Source organism: Trachurus trachurus (genome assembly GCF_905171665.1).
Source record: "Trachurus trachurus genome assembly, chromosome: 19".
Taxonomy (NCBI): domain Eukaryota; kingdom Metazoa; phylum Chordata; class Actinopteri; order Carangiformes; family Carangidae; genus Trachurus; species Trachurus trachurus.
In genome coordinates, this window is record NC_139913.1 from 9,694,769 (window position 1) to 9,713,272 (window position 18,504).

General features: G+C 40.2%; 2 protein-coding genes across 2 annotated transcripts; one reads left to right on the forward strand and one right to left on the reverse strand.

The window, feature by feature from the left end:
• Positions 1-1,465: 1,465 nt before the first annotated feature.
• LOC311002359 (cerebellar degeneration-related protein 2-like) lies at positions 1,466-11,067 on the forward strand. The gene is made up of 6 exons (XM_083993711.1): positions 1,466-1,712; positions 2,534-2,646; positions 4,268-4,416; positions 5,346-5,513; positions 8,262-8,469; positions 9,357-11,067. Exons 1-6 carry the CDS (start codon positions 1,631-1,633, stop codon positions 9,963-9,965), a joined length of 1,329 nt encoding a protein of 442 aa, XP_083849837.1. The 5' UTR covers positions 1,466-1,630; the 3' UTR covers positions 9,966-11,067.
• Positions 11,068-12,307: 1,240 nt separating this feature from the next.
• cd79b (CD79b molecule, immunoglobulin-associated beta) lies at positions 12,308-16,509 on the reverse strand. Its single transcript, XM_083993648.1, has 5 exons — positions 16,369-16,509; positions 14,419-14,721; positions 14,209-14,327; positions 13,346-13,399; positions 12,308-12,796 (listed from the first exon to the last, which is right to left on the reverse strand). Exons 1-5 carry the CDS (start codon positions 16,418-16,420, stop codon positions 12,683-12,685), a joined length of 642 nt encoding a protein of 213 aa, XP_083849774.1. The 5' UTR covers positions 16,421-16,509; the 3' UTR covers positions 12,308-12,682.
• Between the last annotated feature and the right edge of the window lie 1,995 nt (positions 16,510-18,504).

Here is an 18,504-nt window from a genome sequence, read left to right on the forward strand (position 1 = left end):
TGTTTGAATTAATAATTGACTGCATGTTGTCGGTGTATGTTTGTTAAACATGTCTTCTTTGTTTAGTTTCAATGAAGACTTTTGTGTTGCATTGTGCTGAACCAGGAAATGAGAGGAAAAAATGTGAGATTACACTGCCACCATCTGGCGCAAAATAAGACCTGCAACACACATTATAGCAGTGGATGATTGCTCTTTCAATTCAGACTGAATTGGAAATCATTTACTATCATTTTGTGCATCTTTGTGTTCATTTGTAGTTGTTTGGCTGTTTTTCTGATCAGACTATAGGCTATATAATATAATATAGACTAATATAATATAATATAATTAGGCTATAAACATATTAAACATATTTCTCACGATAAACTGTATGTTTATGTTTGATATGACTATTATGGCAGTCATACTACTTTAAATCGACACCATAGACTTGTCACTCACATGTACAAACTTAATCTAGATTCACAAAATAAAAAAGAAGATAAATGTAATATTACAAATAAACACTATTTATATGATATAATGAAATGAACATGAGCATGTTCAGTTTTGTTGCGGCAGCGCCACCGTGTGGTCACTGAGCCTGTGCGATACTACACACGGAGGAGGAACAGGTGTGGTGATCTGATGGTGAAACCCCAAGAGAGGCAGGTCAATACCGGAAGCATCTGTTTCTGCTCTTCAAAATAAAAAGGCCCTCAGGGGGGGAAAAAAAAGTCCTTGACTCCTTGGGTTATTTTGAAATCATAAGTGATCTCTTATTATTATTCATTCAAAATAGTAAAAAAATAATAATTGTGATAACTGTATTTTTTTATATACTAGTCCTATCTACACTCTTATCTCTTTAATTTGCATTGTATAAAGTGGGAATAATCACATGGACAGAGAGCTTGTTGTTTGAAATGAGAACTTGTGTTAAATAATAGTGATTTAGATATTGATGAAGAAAAAATTGTTATCCCAAATTGTTTTTTACAGTGTTTACAATATGTCAGATGCTGTGTGAAGGAGACAAATTTTGACAGGTTTGGCTTTCCATAGCCTATACAGTACGTTCCCTCTGAACCAGGTTCATCCATCCATCCATCCATGTCATAACTGTTCTTTATTTAAACAACTAGCTGTGATTCAGACCAAAGTAAAAAAAAAAATAATAATAATAAGTCAATGCAGTAGTAGGCTAAGTGTTACTAAGGATTATAAAAGAGTGGTGTAGGTTTCATAAGATTGTTTCAGAAGCCTATTAAACAAAATTTGACAGCTAATTAACAGTGTGAACAGTTCACTTCATAATGAATTCAGTAAAATAATATTTCTCAAAAAAAAAAAAAAAAAAAAAAAACATGCGCTGCTTTTAATCTGAAGTTAAAACCCGGAAGTGTGTTGCCACGGCAGCAACGGTTCAAACCTGTGGGTCCGTTTGTCGCTGTGTCTGTCTGTCCGGTGATGAGCTCACACGCACCGGCGCCGGTAGCAGCGGGAGAAACAGCAGCAGCTCGGCGGCGGTAAAGGAGGACGCGGCGGCCCCGGACCGGACCGTTGTTTTGTTAACACCCGTGAGACCGTGTCATGCTCAGGGACCGGGAAAATAGACCGTAAAAGTGGGTGATTTTCGGCGGTGAAGATGCTGACGGACACGATCGTGGAGGAGGAATTTGAGATCAAGGAGGAAGAACCGTGGTACGACAAGCAAGACCTTGAACATGGTAGGTAGTCTACAGTTTCCCTGTTTCAGTCTTTTGTCTTTGAGCCTTAAAATAAAACCAACCTCAGAGCCGGAGAGAAGAAATAAACACAACACATCTTTAATAAATGTGCATAATATATCATATTTAGTACCGTTTAATATGTGTATCAGGTTAAAAACTCGTAATTGATCTCTGCAGGTGCACGGTACTAGGACACATTTGTAAGAATGATAATCTGAGACAGTACTAAGGTTTATAATCTTGAGTGTGAAGGACTGTGGTAGAGGAAGTGAAGCACATTTGCTGGGCTGCAGGAAAAAGACAGAAGTCAGCAGGGCACTCAGATATGCGGCAAAGTGAAAAAAAAATAGAAAAGGTCTGTCAGAAATGAAGACTTGTGCATGTCTGTACACTGAATATTATAGGTTTGTCTGTGATTCTGCTTCATGTTTTCACCCTAAGTCGTTTAATTTTTATTATTTAGGCTACACTAGATTTTAGAGGCAAGATACAATAAATAAGAATAAAGGTCAAATGATAGGGAACATTTTAAACATGTGCATAATGAATAACCATTAGAGCACCTTCAAGATACATTTTGCACCGATGTCTGTCTTAGTTAGTAGTGAAGGTGGATAAACCCTTTGGCACAAATATTTGAAAAGTGGGTTACTGGACCAACGCCAGCAGCTAGAAAACCTCCCAAAGCTGCTTGGTACAGCATTGTCCTCTCCACTCAGTGTTTCAGACTAACTAACTAACCCATGAGCTGTGAAACGCTGCTGCTCCTGCTGCCTCTTCACTCTCCGTGTGTCTCTTGTCTCTCGTCCCGTCCACAGACCTGCAGCTGGCGGCCGAGCTGGGGAAGACGCTCCTGGAGAGGAACAGGGAGCTGGAGCAGGGGCTGCAGCAGATGTACTCCACTAACCACGAGCAGCTGCAGGAGATCGAGGTAAAGGAGCCTGTGATGGATCAGGATATATTTTAAATGATAAGATATGACGTCCTTGCTTCATTCATGAGGCACTAATTCCTTCTTTCATGTAGGTTATTAGACTGGACAACCTGAGATTTAGTATATTGAGTTAGAAAAGCCTCAGTTCAGCCTGAACATGATGGGCTTTTTTTTTAATAACACAACATTTAAGCTTCACATGCTTTGGAGAGGAATTTGCAAACCAGATTTCGCTTGTCAGGCAACATTTCTAGAGGAGCTTGTCATGTACGTAACTTGCCAGGAAGACTGCAGATGATTAAAATAAATTGGTTTTAATAACCAAGCAGAGATAATTCTCCTGAAAATGCTGGAATGGATAGTCAGTCGAATACAGTAAAATGTTGATATCTACAGTAAAGATAGAAATGAAACATTATTTACTGAGGTTTGAAATGTATTCTTCATATGAGAGAGTATTTATCAAGAAGTATCAGATTACTATGATTACAATTATAGAGGATTATTGTTATTTTGCAACCTTAATGTTAGGATATTGATTAAGAGGAAAAAAGTACTAATTGTGTTATTTGTATGTGCTTGTTTTGTTATGACCCTCTTCTATTTGCTGTATCCTGCTTGAGGGGATATTCCTGGCTTTTGAAGCGTGGTTTTAATTTCCTTGAGTGGGGTTAGCCCGCGTTGTTGTCTACGGGTAAATCCCTCTCTACATGTCGCTGCTGACATGCAGATTTAATCTCTTAATACCTGGGCTGGACACCTGTTACGTCACAGCTCTGATTTAAGCTCATGACCTGTGTGTTGCAATTGATTACCTGTTCCCCCCCGTTTGCCTTTACTGTCACTCTTTAACAGAATCTTTTAAAAATAGACCCTAACCCAATAACCTGCCCTAAACATTGGCAATAATGTCTGACTCTGTTTACGTCCCGTCTGTTTGTTTAGTTTGGCAGTGAACTGCAGAGCCGACGGCAGCGGGTCTGTTGTCAGTGTGAAGTCGGTTCTCAGCAGTTTATGTAATGAAAGGTTCAAAGTGTCCTGGCTGCAGCAGCTGATAAGATAAAACCTTGTTCTTTAAGAAATTGTTCCACTGAGGGGAGATTAGGAGGCGTTCAGGTGCTCATGGGAAATAAAAAAGGTTTGGCTGTTAATATTTGCAGTTAAAGCAGCTAATTATTGATAATGATCATAAAAAATAAGGGTTTGGTTCCTTCAGGAGCAGCATTTAAACTGTTTAAAGCTCCAGGGTCTGCTGATAGTTAAAACTACTGCTAATTATTATTATTCATATTAATATGAATTCACTTTGTTGTGTTGAGGCTAGATATATGGATCAAGTTAGAAGTACAACATCTAACAACTTTTCCCTCTTTTACAGTATAAATTGCCAATTTTATTCACAATTGATCATTTTTTTCTTTTATTTATCATACTTTTAAAGTGTTTTTAATGTCTCCCTGTCTTAGATCTGTCTCTTTATGTGTACATTTTGTTCTAGTGTGATGTTCGGATTCAGTCTAACTACAACAGTAGACTGGATGTGTCATTACTGTAAAAGGTAAACGGTCCTTCCTCTCATGTCTTCTTTATCTCCGTCCACCTGTGTCCGTCTCCTCAGTACCTGACGAAGCAGGTCGACCTCCTCAGGCAGGTCAACGATCAACATGCTAAAGTGTACGAGCAGCTGGACGTGTCGTCCCGGGAGCTGGAGCACAGCAACCACAAACTGGTCCAGGACAACAGGTCGGCCCAGCAGAAGATCCAGGGGTAAGGCAGAAGATGTAGAGGTTGTTTACAGTCTAAAATATCCCCTGATCATAATTCAGATACATACTGTACACATAAATCAGAACTTAAAGGGATAGTTCAACATTTTGGCAAATTGGCCCATTGCCATTATCCCTATAGTTTTAGCAGTAGGTTCGTTACCTTTAATTGTCGGTGCTAGAATGGCGGAGCAGAGCCGTGAGCTGCTCAGAGCTGCACAACGGAGGCTAATGGGATTTCTTGGTTTCGCTCATCAAACCCATCAAATACACAATCCAACAACTCCAAAACGCTGTCGTGAACAAGTTGTGACCTGCACATTCACCACGCTATGAGATAATAACGGAACATTACGAGACAGAGTTGTTTTAGAGGTAAATTCATGCAAAACCGCTGATGCGCGTTCCCGTTGGGGGCAGTTTTTCAGCAAGCAGTCTCTGCATTACCTCGAAAACAACTCTGTCTCATAATGTTTCGTTATTATTTCATAGCGTGGTGAATGTGCAGGTCACAACTTGTCCACAAGAGCGTTTTGGAGTTGTTGGATTGTGTATTTGATGAGTTTGATGGGGGAAACCAAGAAATCCCATTAGCCTCTGTAGCGTAGCTCTGAGCAGCTCCGACTTTTTTTAAATAGCTTGCACCGACAATTAAAGGTAACGAACCTACTCCTAAGACTATAAGGATTATGGCAATGGACCAATTTGCCAAAATGTTGAACTATCCCTTTAATTGTCATTGCACAAAAGTGCAACAAAATTGCCTTAAAGAAAAAACAACCTACATAAAGCAAACATGCACACAACTGTTTCACACCACTCATTTATTCAGGGAGATGTACATTCATACTATAAGATATTGCACTGCTGTGGTCAAATCTGTGGCAATCAGAGATCTGACGGAGCTGTGTTTTGTTTTTTCCTGTGCAGGCTGATGGAGACGGTGGAGCTGCTGCAGACGCAGGTGGAGGAGCTGCAGCATCAGGTGGAGGAGATGAAGCTCAGTCCTCAGCCTCAGAGGTCTCCACAAGGAGAGAGGAGGTCGCCGCGCGGCAGCCAGAGTGTTTCCTGTCTGAAAGAGCTGCAGAACACGCTGAGGTGAGGATGCTCCAACAAAGTGTAAAACAATGTGTCATGCAAAAGTTTGGTCAAGATTTCTGTTGATGTGAACAGTTAAGAAGGTGGAAGATGATATGATCTCCAAAAGGCATAAAGTTACAGGTGACACATTCCCTTTACATTTTAAACAATATAAATAAGAATTGAATGCATATATTATATCTATTAGAAATAAATGATATATATTAATAGAGCTATTGACATGAAACCCAAGTGATGCACACATACGAAGAAATCCAAACATTTATGCCCATAAATTAAGTAATGTGTAATAAAGTGAAATGACACGGGGAATAAGTATTGAACACATGAATAAAAGGAGGAGGTGCAAAAAGGTTTGGAAAGCCAAGAAAGCAGCTGGAGTCTGGCCACGACCAGGTCCTCACAAGATTTCTGACAGTCAAAAGAAAACTAAGAAGAGTTGTCCAAAGGCAAAAGAGCACTGACAGAGATTTAGAGAGACCTGGAATCAGCAGGTACAGTTGTTTAAAAGAAAAACATGATTAATACTCTCAGCCGCCATTGCCTCTATGCATGTTCACCATGCATGTCTGTTGACGAGTTTAATACTTATTTTCCCCACTGTGTATTTTTTAATTTTCATGTTTTACATTTTCAAAATGACAGAAAAAGAAAAGGGCCCACAGTAAAGGTTTGGCCACCCTGCATAGTTAGTACCTACAGTAGTAGCCCCCCCTTTGGAAACTATCACAGCGTGTAAATAGTAAATACTGTAGCTTGTCTGATACCTTTGTCTGAGTTATATTATTTGTCACTCTAAAACAAAAATAATACACTGATATTGCTTAAAATATTGCAAAAGAGTGTTTCATGTTTAACTTTATGCCTTTTGGAGATCGTTTCATCTTCCACTTGCTTTAACTGTTCACATTAAAATAAATTTTGACCAGGGGCGCCCAAACTTTTGCATGCCACTGTATAATCAGAGGTGCTGAAATGATGAGTCAGTTATTTGAGTAACATTTTGGCAAGCAATTAATTTTTTAATTTAAAAATATGAGGATTTGCAAGTGCTTGTTGTCGCTGCATTTGAACTGGAGGAGTTCAGGGTCACGAAATCCATTAAACCCTTTAAGACAAGATATGTTAATTGCATTCTCACTGATCCAGGCTCTTTGTGAGCTTCGAGAAGGGAAACGGTGAATAGCTCTCTCCTCTCTGTACGTGTGCCAATCCCACTCGCTGGCAGGCGGCCGTGTTTACCTCACAGCACTCTGAATGTCTCACGCTGTGGTCACTTCCTCTTGAGCTTGGACCAAGACAAGTTCATTTCACTTGCTGAGTTTAGTCTGTGTAATCCCGTTAGGGGGCTGCTGCATCAAAACATCCAGGTCAGATGGTTGGAAGTCTGTGATAAACACGGCAGGGAGATACGAGATACGAGGAGGCAGGTCTGGACTCGTAGCAGTGAAGATGAGGTTGGAAGGAAAGAGTTCAAAGTCTGAAGCCGGAGGGAACAAACATGTCTCAATATGTTTCTGAAGCTGCAATCGATTCTTCAGCTGATTTCTAATCACCTTGGTTCTACTGATAACTAAGTTCCCAATTTCTCGCTTAGTGTGCGTTTCTCTGCCCGTCAGCTGTTTCTTATCTCACGTCACCTGCTTTTGTGTTTTCCTTTTTTCCTGTTTGTCTTATTCAGATTAAAAAAAACACACACACGCACAACTGATCTGCAAAAGATAAACACAATTACACAGGTTTCCAAATCAGACCTAGACCTACAAGATATAAGATTTCTTTTCTTTTTTCTTTTTTCTTTTTACTTTTTACAAAAAACAGAAAAAAACCTATACAAAATGGCAATACAGCACCTGACATTGGTAAATGAAATAACTGAAGGATGAAAAGAAAGACAGAGGCTATATGAGGATCTACACAATAACCAAAGTAGTCTAGTCTAGTGCTTCCTGTCTCATGATACTGTAAACAAAACAAAAAACAAACACACACACACACACACACAAAAAAGGAGAAAAAAAAAAAGAAACAAAGAAAACCATAAAAGGAGAATCAAAACCTTGGTCAGTACACAAAAAATCCAAAAAAAGGGAGGGAGTGGGAAAGGATGACTGATGTCCTTTCATTTTCATTTTAAATTGCTTTGAGAACCAGTTAAATGTCACACCAAGGATACAAGATATTTGTATTCATATTTATAAGCATAGATAAAAAAAATTATCATTTTAAAAGGCATTTAAATCCCCACTGTTTTCTGCCGGTGTAGATGCCACGTGTACTGTATGTCTCCTCAGCGTAATGAGACTGAACCTGGTTTGTGACCTTTGGCACAAAGTGTCACCGTTTCTCTTCACTGAGTTGTTTCCTGTCACCTTTCACTTTGTTTTGCTTTATAATAAATCAGATGGGTGATGAAGATAAAATGTGAGGAACGGTTATGAAAGAGGGGACAAAGTGTCAGCCGGCGTGGATTAATAATAAAAGTCATAGTTGATTAAGAAGAGCTGTTCGACAATCTTTACTCAATGTCCTCTCACTGAGATTCTGATTAGATGGTCCTCCTCCAGTTAGAGTAACCTCTTGAATCAATCTCTCTAGTTCTTCCTATAATTACCTGAGCCCTCCTCACCTGTGATAGGTTAACTTAGTGACAAGTGAATTGAAGAAACAGGAAGTGTGGTTACAGTGAAGAGGATGAACTGTGGAGCGAAGTAAAAACCGCCCGTCGTCTGTTTTTCTGTCCAGGTACGACTGTGATCCCGACGAACCCGCCGACGACCTGGAGTCGTGGCGCGAGGAGGAGCAGGCGTCGCTGCGGCAGTCCCTCCGCGCCCTGCAGACGCAGTTCGCCGGCGAGCGAGCGAGGAGGGAGGAGGCGGAGCGAGAGGCCGAGCTGCTCGCAGGAGAGAACGCCGCTCTGGAGCAACGGCTAGTGAGGATGGAGGGATGTCAGGTACATCTGAGAGATACATTTGGAAAACGCACACGTTACACTTTGCACTTTGGTTCTAACTTTTATTTTTTAATCAGATAAGTTAAAGCAGAAGTAAGCGATCCGGTCGTTTTGGCTAACTTCTTGTCAGTGGATGGAGTTAGCAGTCCCCGCCCTCGTCCCTACGTCACCACATTCACACGCATCCCTTGGCTGCACACACAGAGAGGGCTTTATGGGCTTTATGCCGTTCTCTCTCCTCATTGGATAAAGGTTGTAGGATACAAGGAAAGTTTTCTCCTCAGCTTACAGCAGAGCAGAGTGACTGACAGACCCGTGTTTCAGACCAAACACTCTAAATAAGTGATTGCTGTCGGAAGATATAACTATTTAAGACTTATATTAACACAAATATTCCACTTACTTCTGCTTTAAGAGCAATTATAGGTAACTTTTATTGTTGTTGTTATTATTATTATTATTATTCCTATGTAAGGCAACTTGCACCAGCTGAACGACGAATGTGTCAGATGCCAATAGGTTAGGGGGTCTAATTTTGTTTGTCTACATGTATTTTTCATATGCTTTTTATTTTATTCTATTCCTGCAGCATTCTGTGCTAGAGACAAATTTCCCTGTCAGGACAATAACGTTTATTTGATTTAATTTGATTCGGGTTACAATTACATACAAATATGAACTTTTTTCTGCTCATTTTCCTTTTGTTTAGTTTGTAAAACTGTCAGCAATAAAATAACACAGGGGCACACGGTACGAGGTTTCCCAGCTTGTCTCTACATGACCATGAAGTTACGTTCATGTAAATCAAACATGTAAAAACACGGACTCAAATGAAGTCAGATTAAAGGGAGTCACTTATTCATTCTCACATCTTCCGTCTTCTTCAGGCCCGAGTGTCGGAGCTGGAGCGTGAGGCTGAAGAGCTTCGTCAGCTCTGGAAATCCGGGTCCTCGACGCGACAATCCAGGCCGGACGTCATCCACAACCTGCTGCCGGACTCGCTGTTCCTCAACCCGGAGGACGAGCACGACGGGGACGCGGACGCGGCCCGGAGCCCCAGGGTGCTGAAGCGCTGGGACAGCGAGCGGCTGATGAAGATGCTGCAGACGTCCGACGCCTCCGACCGGATCTACGACCACGAGTGCTCCTGCGTGCGGCGGGCCGAGGTGGTGAAGTACCGCGGCATCTCGCTGCTCAACGAGGTCGACGCCCAGTACAGTGCCTTGCAGGTGAAGTACGAAGAGCTGCTGCGCCGCTGCCACCTGGGGCCGCAGGAGGACGAGCAGGACGGCCAGAGCCACAAGTCGGTCCAAACGCCGTCCGCCGCCGCTTGCCCCGCTCTGACGGACATGCAGGACTTTGAAGACGACTTCCACCAGCCGGAGTACAAGGAACTGTTTAGGGAAATATTCTCCCGCATTCAGAAAACCAAAGAGGATCTGATGGAAAACAGGGGGAGACCTTCAGCTGGTGGCCTGCTGCCTCTTATGCATTAGCTGCTTCCAGATAGAGAGAAAGAAAAAAAAAAGACCTGCTCTAATGTAATCGCCATCTTCCAGTTTCAAAAAACGACTCGTTTTATGGCAGCACATGAAGCTAAAGAAGTCGTCTACTCTTTACTGTACGTTATTTACCCAGAAATGCCCCGGCAAAGGAGTCGAGACACCAGAGTGATGCAGAAACACCAAGGCCAGACACCAACACCAGCTCACGTCTCCGATGTGATGTGGCTCATTTTGCACAAATACACCAGTGCCTAACGCCGCCGTCTCTACTGTCCGATCACTCTACCTCACTTTGCACAGCCCTGTTTTTAAACAAGCTCCTGTGGAAATCATTTCTGGGGAATAATCTGTCCTCTTTTCTTATGCTGAGTCAGAAACACTTTTTTTTTTACATGTTCTGTAGTTTCCTAGAGAGAAATCAAAAGAATTGGTGCGCAAACCTGTCACAAATTACACCTTTGCAGGACAATATAAGGGAATTACAGATGTGGTGTGTTAAAAAGAAAAGTGTTTCTGTTGTATCTGCTCTTTGTTTACTGATCTCTTAAGGTCTAATGTGAAATTTTGCATTTTTTTTTATTTTTCTTCTTTGCAACTACTGTATGGGGGGGGGAAAAATGTAGCTTTCTTGGTGATAGTTCTGCCTGCGCCTATAAGAACGACCAATGGAAAAGTAACCGATGTAGCAAAGTGGTGTTTATATTGGTGAAGGAGGTGAAGTAAAAGCCGATGATTCAAGGTGCTAAAATATATTTGGACTTTTGTAATTGTAACATGCATTTCTCTGAGAATCTACTTGATTGATTACTGTGTGTTAGGTTAGACGACCGTGAGTGAATGTTAATATTAAAGGGAAGTAGGGAGGTTTACCAAAATGATAATAACTCCATGTACTTGATAATGTAACGGCCTCCTGATTATATTAGCCTCAGGAAGCCGCGTATGATTAGAAGCTGTTGCTTTTCGCTGCCTGACGACGTGTCCTTGTTCAAGCTTAAAGATTGTGCACATGTTTGTAGACGTCCTGTTAAATCTCATTGAGATGCACTTTAGAATTGCACAGGCATTATTAATGCTCCTCCGACACTTTATATTTCTGTCTCGTGAAGTTAATGCAAGTGTGATGTGCTACTGTTTCAATCATATTCCAAATCTGAATAATAGTCTGTATGTACTACTGTATGTAAGTACGATGTGTTTTACCTGTTTATGACTGGACCTCATAGTTTATGTTTTTGCTCTGAGCCATAAACCGTGAAGCAAAGTGACACAGCTGTGTGTGTGTGTGTTTTTTCTCTGAGTCATCTATTGTAACAGCTCGAGTATATGTTTGGTGTCACAGTCAAACATGGACGTTTTGACGTTTCACTATGAATATGATGAAAGAGTTATTTTGTCATCTAATGTAATAAATGACTGTAATGTGGAGCAGCCACACGTCCTGCTGGACTTCAAACAAACCGCAGCAAATCAGGCTTAAATATAACACTGACCAGAGTCATTGACTATTCAAAACTACAGAGATTTTGAGAGCGCCATGTGGGGGCGCTGCTGCGGCGTGATCTCTGTCAGTGAAACCCATGACCTTAGTCACACATTGTACAGCCAGAGCTAATCCAACAGACACATCATCATCTCTCTCTCTGAACACTGACATTAGCTCGTTCAACCTGTGTGTGTGTTGGACTTTGTAAAGTAGGTGATAAACACTACAAACATCCTAAATTCATTATTAAACACCTGTATGTAAACTGAGCCCTCAGCGGTTGAAATGCACCTATCAAACTCAGGCCTACATCTTCATTCATTCAAGTTCATTTGGCTTAAAAGGATAGATCAACATTTTAGCAAATTGGCCCATTGCCATAATCCCTATATAGTTTTAGCAGTAGGTTCGTCACCTTAAATTGTCTGTGCAAGCTATTTTTAGAACGGCGGAGCAGAGCTAGACTATGTTTGTATTTGATGAGTTTGATGAGGGAAACCAAGAAATCCCATTGGCCTCCGTAGTGTAGCTCTGAGCAGCACGCGGCTCTGCTCCACCGTTCTAAAAATAGCTTGCACTGACAATTAAAGTAACAAGCCAACTCCTAAAACTGTAAAGGATTATGGCAATGGGCCAATTTGCCAAAATGTTGAACTATGCCTTTAAAAACACAAGTTTGCTACCAAGAAGAAAACGAAAAATAAGACTTTCTCCAAATGGAAATGTGTTTATTGTTATTCCTTTAATACAAATACTGATTTTAATACAATCTAACAACAGAAACAAGTTGAGCCTCGTAGGGACCAAATCTTCTCTCCCAAGAATCTGTCATGAGCTCGTTCTTACATACGCTTACTAGTTAAAAGATTAAGAAAAAACAAACGGTGTTAGGGGAGTATCCTGTAATCATACACAACACTTCAGTATTATATACACACATATATTTAAAGAACAAACTCTTCAAGCACCAAAAATGTCAATCATCCATTAAAGCACATGCAACAAGCATGAGAACAAACAAACAAAACCAAAAAAAATAAAATAAAAAACCCACACACTGTAGCACATCACATCTGAGTCTGCCCATTGAGGACACACATGAGTGTGTTATTGTCAATTTACATATTACAATTAAGAGCACGTTGTCAGTCAGTCAGTCAGTCAGTCAGTCAGTCAGTCCGTATTGTGAAATAACTGAGGTGGTGAAAAAGTGAAAAGAGGTTCACTGAGGTCGGTCTTTCTCCCATGGGGCCTCGGCTCCCTCAGTTCCCTCCGCCTGGGCGTAGACCGACAGTTCCTCATACAGACCTCCACCACAGGTCTCAATGGCCAAGCCCTAAGAGAGGGAAACCAGCCACAGTTAGGGCGTAGCATGCGTACGTTGGAGTCCCATGTGGGTCCGAGGAGTCCTGATCTCAAAATACGTAGGTTTTATTTAATAATGAGACGTAAAACTGCAAAGTTCTCTGCAGCTTTCATTTGCATCTGATTCAGACATGACTCAAATATAAAGTCGTGCAACTGAATTTTTTTGACTCACAAATGCCACTTTCCAAAGTTATCATGTCATTGTTGTTATAAATATTATTATTATAAGTGACACAGATGAAGTTTGGCCAACAGGACAGGCTGCGTTCAGACATGAACAAAAAACGGAGATCTGCATAGTGCATACACAAAATACCAAGATACAATCGTGGTTAGAATCTCAGTGGTGCGAGGAGACTGTGTCCTGTTTGTTTGTTTCTTGCTCACACTTTTGTATCTAAAAGCGTGCAGCTGTGATGTGTCTTCAAGAGTCAAGGCCCACTTAGAAAAAACAAAACAAAAAGAAAGATGCTTCCTCATCTTTGGTGAATGTTAAAGAAGTCAAACAGAGACAAACCTCATAGATGTGATCGGTTTCAGGGTCCTCGTAACAGCTATCGTCGTTTTCCCACTGGAAAACAAGAGGGGGAAAATGAAACAGAGAAAAGCTACTGATAAACACACTCAAATAATAAATAAATGATGCTAAAATGTGTTATTTTTATTGGCAACACTTTCTTTTTTACAGTGTAGGCTACCAAGTGGGCATGTTACAGGAAAGGAGAAATAAATTAAGCCTTAAATACTGTAAAAAAAACACTTGATAAGAGCTACTGCATTAGCGGAGTTTCACGGGAAAATGGCAGTTTTCATCATTTTTCTAATCAATCTAATCAAGAGCATCCAAACATTATCAAACAGCTTAATCTAAACTTAACTTAACTTAAAATGTGTGTAACTTTAGGCCATGAAAACACCTGTGACTGTGATACCGAGGGCTTAAAGGTAAAAAAAAAAAAAAAAAAAAAAAAAAAAACTATTAAGAAATTAATAAGGAAAGAAAAGACCTGACTTGAATTTTACCTGAACCCTAACCAGTTGGCCCAATTTACTTTGCCCATAAAAATTGTGAAAAATATTATAAATATAGGCTAAATATCGTCCGGTCTGTTTACTTAACCATCAAATAATGACAGAGGTCTTATCAAGATCTTGACAAGTTATTGACATGTTGATAAAAGTATATTATTTGCAGCCTTCTTAATTTTTCCATGGTTGCACTTTTTGTCCACACTTTTGGCATACTTGCTATGTAAATCTTTTAGTAATTCTCTTTTATATATGTTTTCCTGATGCTTTTTCATTGAAAATCTGTCATTTTTAAAAATTATGTTTCATATTTTATTGTTCTTCTTGGTATTTGTTCATGTTGTTCCTCACCAGAGTTTGTTTGCGGAACAGCATAGCAGCGATGGTCACAGCCAGCAGGAGGCCCTGAAAGACGATGAGCCCGTCCTTCATCCTGCTGTGGTGCAGGGCCTTGGTCAGGTTGATGGGTCCTGTGACAAGAACATATGGACATTTTTCAAAAGTGGCCTTAAAAAGAAAAACAGACTATTTATTGACCATGAAACAACCTCAGCCACTTACTGACGACTCTGAGTTCACTTCCTGGTCCCCATGTCTGATTGTTGATTTTGCAGTAGTAGACGCCGCTGTCCTTTATTTTTGTGTCTTCGATGTGGAGATAGCCAATGGTGGTATATTCATTATCAAACCTTGTTCCTTGTAGGACCTCTTTTCGCTCTTTTTCGTTCATATCATGCCTGTAGGCGTCCACCCGGTACCACCGCACAGATTTTGGTCTCCCCGTCGATAAGGAGCAGGAAAACGCCACGGTTCGGCCGGTTTTTATACCGTAGAACCGAGGCCTCTGGATGACCTGCAGGGCCGCTGGGGGTGGAGAAGTTACAGTTACTGTATCTGTCATCAGATGAAGCAAATGCAGGTCTGATCTCAAACTGTGATAGGAGATGTGGCCTATTTAAAGCAGAAGTAAGTGATATATTTGTGTTAAAGCAGAAGTAAGTGATATATTTGTGTTAATATAAGTCTTAAATAGTTATATCTTCCGACAGCAATCACTTACATAGAGTGTTTGGTCTGAAACACGGGTCTCTCAGTCCCTCTGCTCTGCTCTGAGCCGGAGAGAAAACATTTATCGTATCCTACAGTTTTTATCCAATGAGGAGAGAGAACGGCATGCAGGGCTGTGTGTGCAGCCAAGGGACGCCGTGAATGTGGCGACGTAGGGACGAGGACTGTTATGGTGCGTTCAAGGAAACTCGTATTTTTCCGACCGTGAAGTCGTACCAGTTCGATCTGGTACGAGTTCACCGGTCGGAAGTTACAAGTGGCCGTTATAGTGACTTTCACCGGTAAAACAGGTCGGAAAAACACGAGTGGGTTGCCTGAAACGCTACAAAGTCGTAAGTTGTGACTTGAAGCTGTAATTTACGGTTTCAAAAGCCTGCCTGGAACGCAGCATTAGCCAAAACGACCGGATCGCTTACTTCTGCTTTAATGGAGGTGGAGGGAACATACAGTATAATCACAGTTTTCAGTCGTCTGAAATAGTGAGGTCAAACTAAAATAGTGAGGTCAACTATAGTTTTACAGATTAACGGATCAAATTTGATGGAGTACTGATATTGTTTTTTTACACCAACGGATACATGCTTGTTGCGCCAATTATCAGTGGATCAGTAGAAATTAGGCTACACTCTTTTTTTTTCTTTACCAATTCTATGGTTTAATAATCTATCATTTTAATTTGGTTATGGCTTCATGATTATGATGTTTGGCTGTTCTTTATTAACTACAGTAATTGACTGCATATTGTAGGCTACATGCTTTGTGTAAAAATGATTAAGAAGACAGCAGTTCATCAAAATGACAATAACATCAAACAAACAAACTTCCTCTTTTGTGTTAGAGGCCGTTGGTCAGTTGATGGTATGAAAAGTGTCCATAGATGAATTGGTTAATGACATTTTACAAAATAAAGATGGAGACCAATGTAAAAAAAAAAAAAAAAAAAACAGAAAGAAAGAAAGAAAAAAGTGATGAAAAGGATTATTAACTGTGGGACTGTGGGATGTACAAGGTGGAGAATATAATATAAAATAATGCAGTGACAGCACATGTAAACTTCTGTTATTTCTATTAATTCTCTCAAAGATTAACAATAAAGTAGAATAAAAGCAAATTGATTACACGGTGACACCAGTTCATCAACATGACAATAGTATTATGCAGCCTGTGTCTCAGAAGAAAACTTCCTCTTTCCCCCCAGATGGCCAGGAAGTAATGGTATTGTGAGCTCAAGAAAAACATGCAAAACACATGAATGCAGTGTAGCTCCGGTAAAACAGACGCATAAAAAGTACAATTAAAATGTCTGTGTAAAGCACATTGTGGGTAACTTACTGCTGTGATATCATTTTTTTTAATTATTATTATTTAGCACCAAGGCTTTAAACTGTAGTTTGCATCTTGGTGCTAATTAAACTGATTATATTTCAAGAAATTGACTTTTACCTGAGAGGCTGATCAAGGCGAGTCCATAGCATCCAGCCAGCAACCAGTGCATGGTGACATGCAAGAGTGAAAAGTTTATTTATAATTCAATTAAATATTTCTGATGGCTAACGCCTGTCCGGACGTCTGCGCAGTCATGAAAACGCTGTGAGAGTCTGCAGCAGCCGGTGGGTGTGCTGTCTCACACATACAGGCTTTAATGGCAGGCAAATGAGGGGAAGAGCCAAAATAACTGAGAACAACCCACACTTTTACCATCATAACCCGTCTGATTTCACACTCAGGTGCCAATTATAGGGACAAATGAAACAATGTGGGGAAACTGGAGCATGAAGAAGCTTTGAATGATAATTCTGTAAGGGATTATATAAAATAACAATATCTGTGTGATGTCAGATTATAACCAGGTTGAGGCTTTGGTGCTGTTTAGTGACTGTTTTTACTATAATATCTTAGTTTTGGTATCGACACCAACAACTTCCACTTTTAGATTTCCTATTTTTCTACAAAGTGTCGTGTTGTCTGAACTGTACCAGCTGTAAAAGAGTTATCAATTCTAAGTAAAAAAAGAAGAATGCACAGGCTGGGTAAAGGCAGGAAGTAGCTGATGAAAGAATGAATCAAGATTACAAACCTGACCAGACTTTACAACTTGACAATAGTTTAAAATTTCTTTATTTTTCTTTCTTATAACTTTTGCTCTTTGAATTGTGAGACCAGTTTCTTTGTCAGTATGACATTGGAAAATATAATGTAGTGTTGTTCATGATTTGATTAACCCCTTTTTATCAATGAAATTAAAGTATAAAGTCTGTTTAAATGAGTTTAGAAGGTTTTTTCTTGGTTAGAAAACATTGACTGATTTTTAAAGAATTTCATTTTCAAATTATGAACAAGGATAGAAGGCTAATTACCGTGTTTTATTGATGATTTTTGACATTCAATGTGTCGAGGGGAGCCTGTCTTCTGGTTATTATGACTCCAAAGTCAATAGATTAAACAGATATGGCATAGTCAGGTAAAATGCAAAAAAATGCACAAGCAGAATATGGATAATTGTTGTATCTATTACTAGATTTTGTATGTTTGAGTGTAAAAAAGATGCGTTTTGGCAATATCAGTGTGTGTTCAAGCAGTTAAGGCCTGTCGTCATGTAGACATTTGTTTGTGGAAAAAAAGGAAAAATGTATTGGGTCCAATGAGATGAAAAAACTGAAATGATGGCCATGTTACTTCAGGATTAAGCCTCCTGGTCACTGGTTGTTGTAGCTGGTCTATTTCTGATTTCTGATAACTTTTTCACCAGTTTGGTGCAGACAGAAATATCGCAACAACTATTGGATGGATCCCGATTAGATATGTCGCTGGGCTGGCATTTGTGGTCCCCAGAGGATGAACCTTCCTGTGCCACCTTGTCGTACCATCCTCCATGTGTCACCAAGAGTTTCACATGAGTTTAAGTGAAATGTCTCAGAAGTTACTGGATGTTACATGATGAACATTAACTTTGCACCCATATTTTTCACTTGGCGACCATTGGCGTTCCCATTAATCTCATCTCCTGTAGATTATACCTTCAGATCAACAGCACGGTGACACTGTCGTACTGCCCTGCAGCCAGAGCTGCTACCACGGCGAAGGGCTCTTACCCACATTATGCAACATTCGTCTGCAGTCAAGAGTGAAGTTTTCAGCTCAGTCAAGCAGATCACATTTCCCTAATTGTCAAAGCAAACACACACAGCAGCCGCACAGTTTTTTAATCTACTGGGCTGAGTTTGGTCAGGTTTCACAGTGTGTGAGCAGGAGATAAACCAACTTCAGCAACGATCATGTCTCACTGACAGGAAACGCTGTGACCTTCACAAAAATGAATGCTACTGTAATGAGAGGTGACTAAGAAAGTCTCATTTGCTTGTGAGCAGTGGCCACAGGACATGAGATAAGACAACATAAGGTTTCAGTCTCTCGAATATGAAGAAGCTACTTTCCCTGGTTGCACATTGCAAAAAGAAATATTTTGTTTTTTCAACAATGGGATGGCAAATAAGAAGGCATTTGAAGTGATCTTGGACATTTTGACCATTTTCTAATCTTGTATAGAATAAATAGACGAAGAGATTAATCAGCAGATCA

Excerpts from the sequence above, each read along its gene's own strand:
- cd79b (XM_083993648.1), bottom strand. The coding sequence starts at position 16,420 with ATGCACTGGTTGCTGGCTGGATGCTATGGACTCGCCTTGATCAGCCTC. Across the intron at positions 14,328-14,418 it reads AAGTGAACTCAGAGTCGTCA|GACCCATCAACCTGACCAAG; the intron begins GTAAGTGGCTGA and ends TTCTTGTCACAG. Across the intron at positions 12,797-13,345 it reads AAACCGATCACATCTATGAG|GGCTTGGCCATTGAGACCTG; the intron begins GTTTGTCTCTGT and ends TCCCTCTCTTAG.
- LOC311002359 (XM_083993711.1), top strand. The coding sequence starts at position 1,631 with ATGCTGACGGACACGATCGTGGAGGAGGAATTTGAGATCAAGGAGGAA. Across the intron at positions 1,713-2,533 it reads CAAGCAAGACCTTGAACATG|ACCTGCAGCTGGCGGCCGAG; the intron begins GTAGGTAGTCTA and ends TCCCGTCCACAG. Across the intron at positions 2,647-4,267 it reads AGCAGCTGCAGGAGATCGAG|TACCTGACGAAGCAGGTCGA; the intron begins GTAAAGGAGCCT and ends CCGTCTCCTCAG.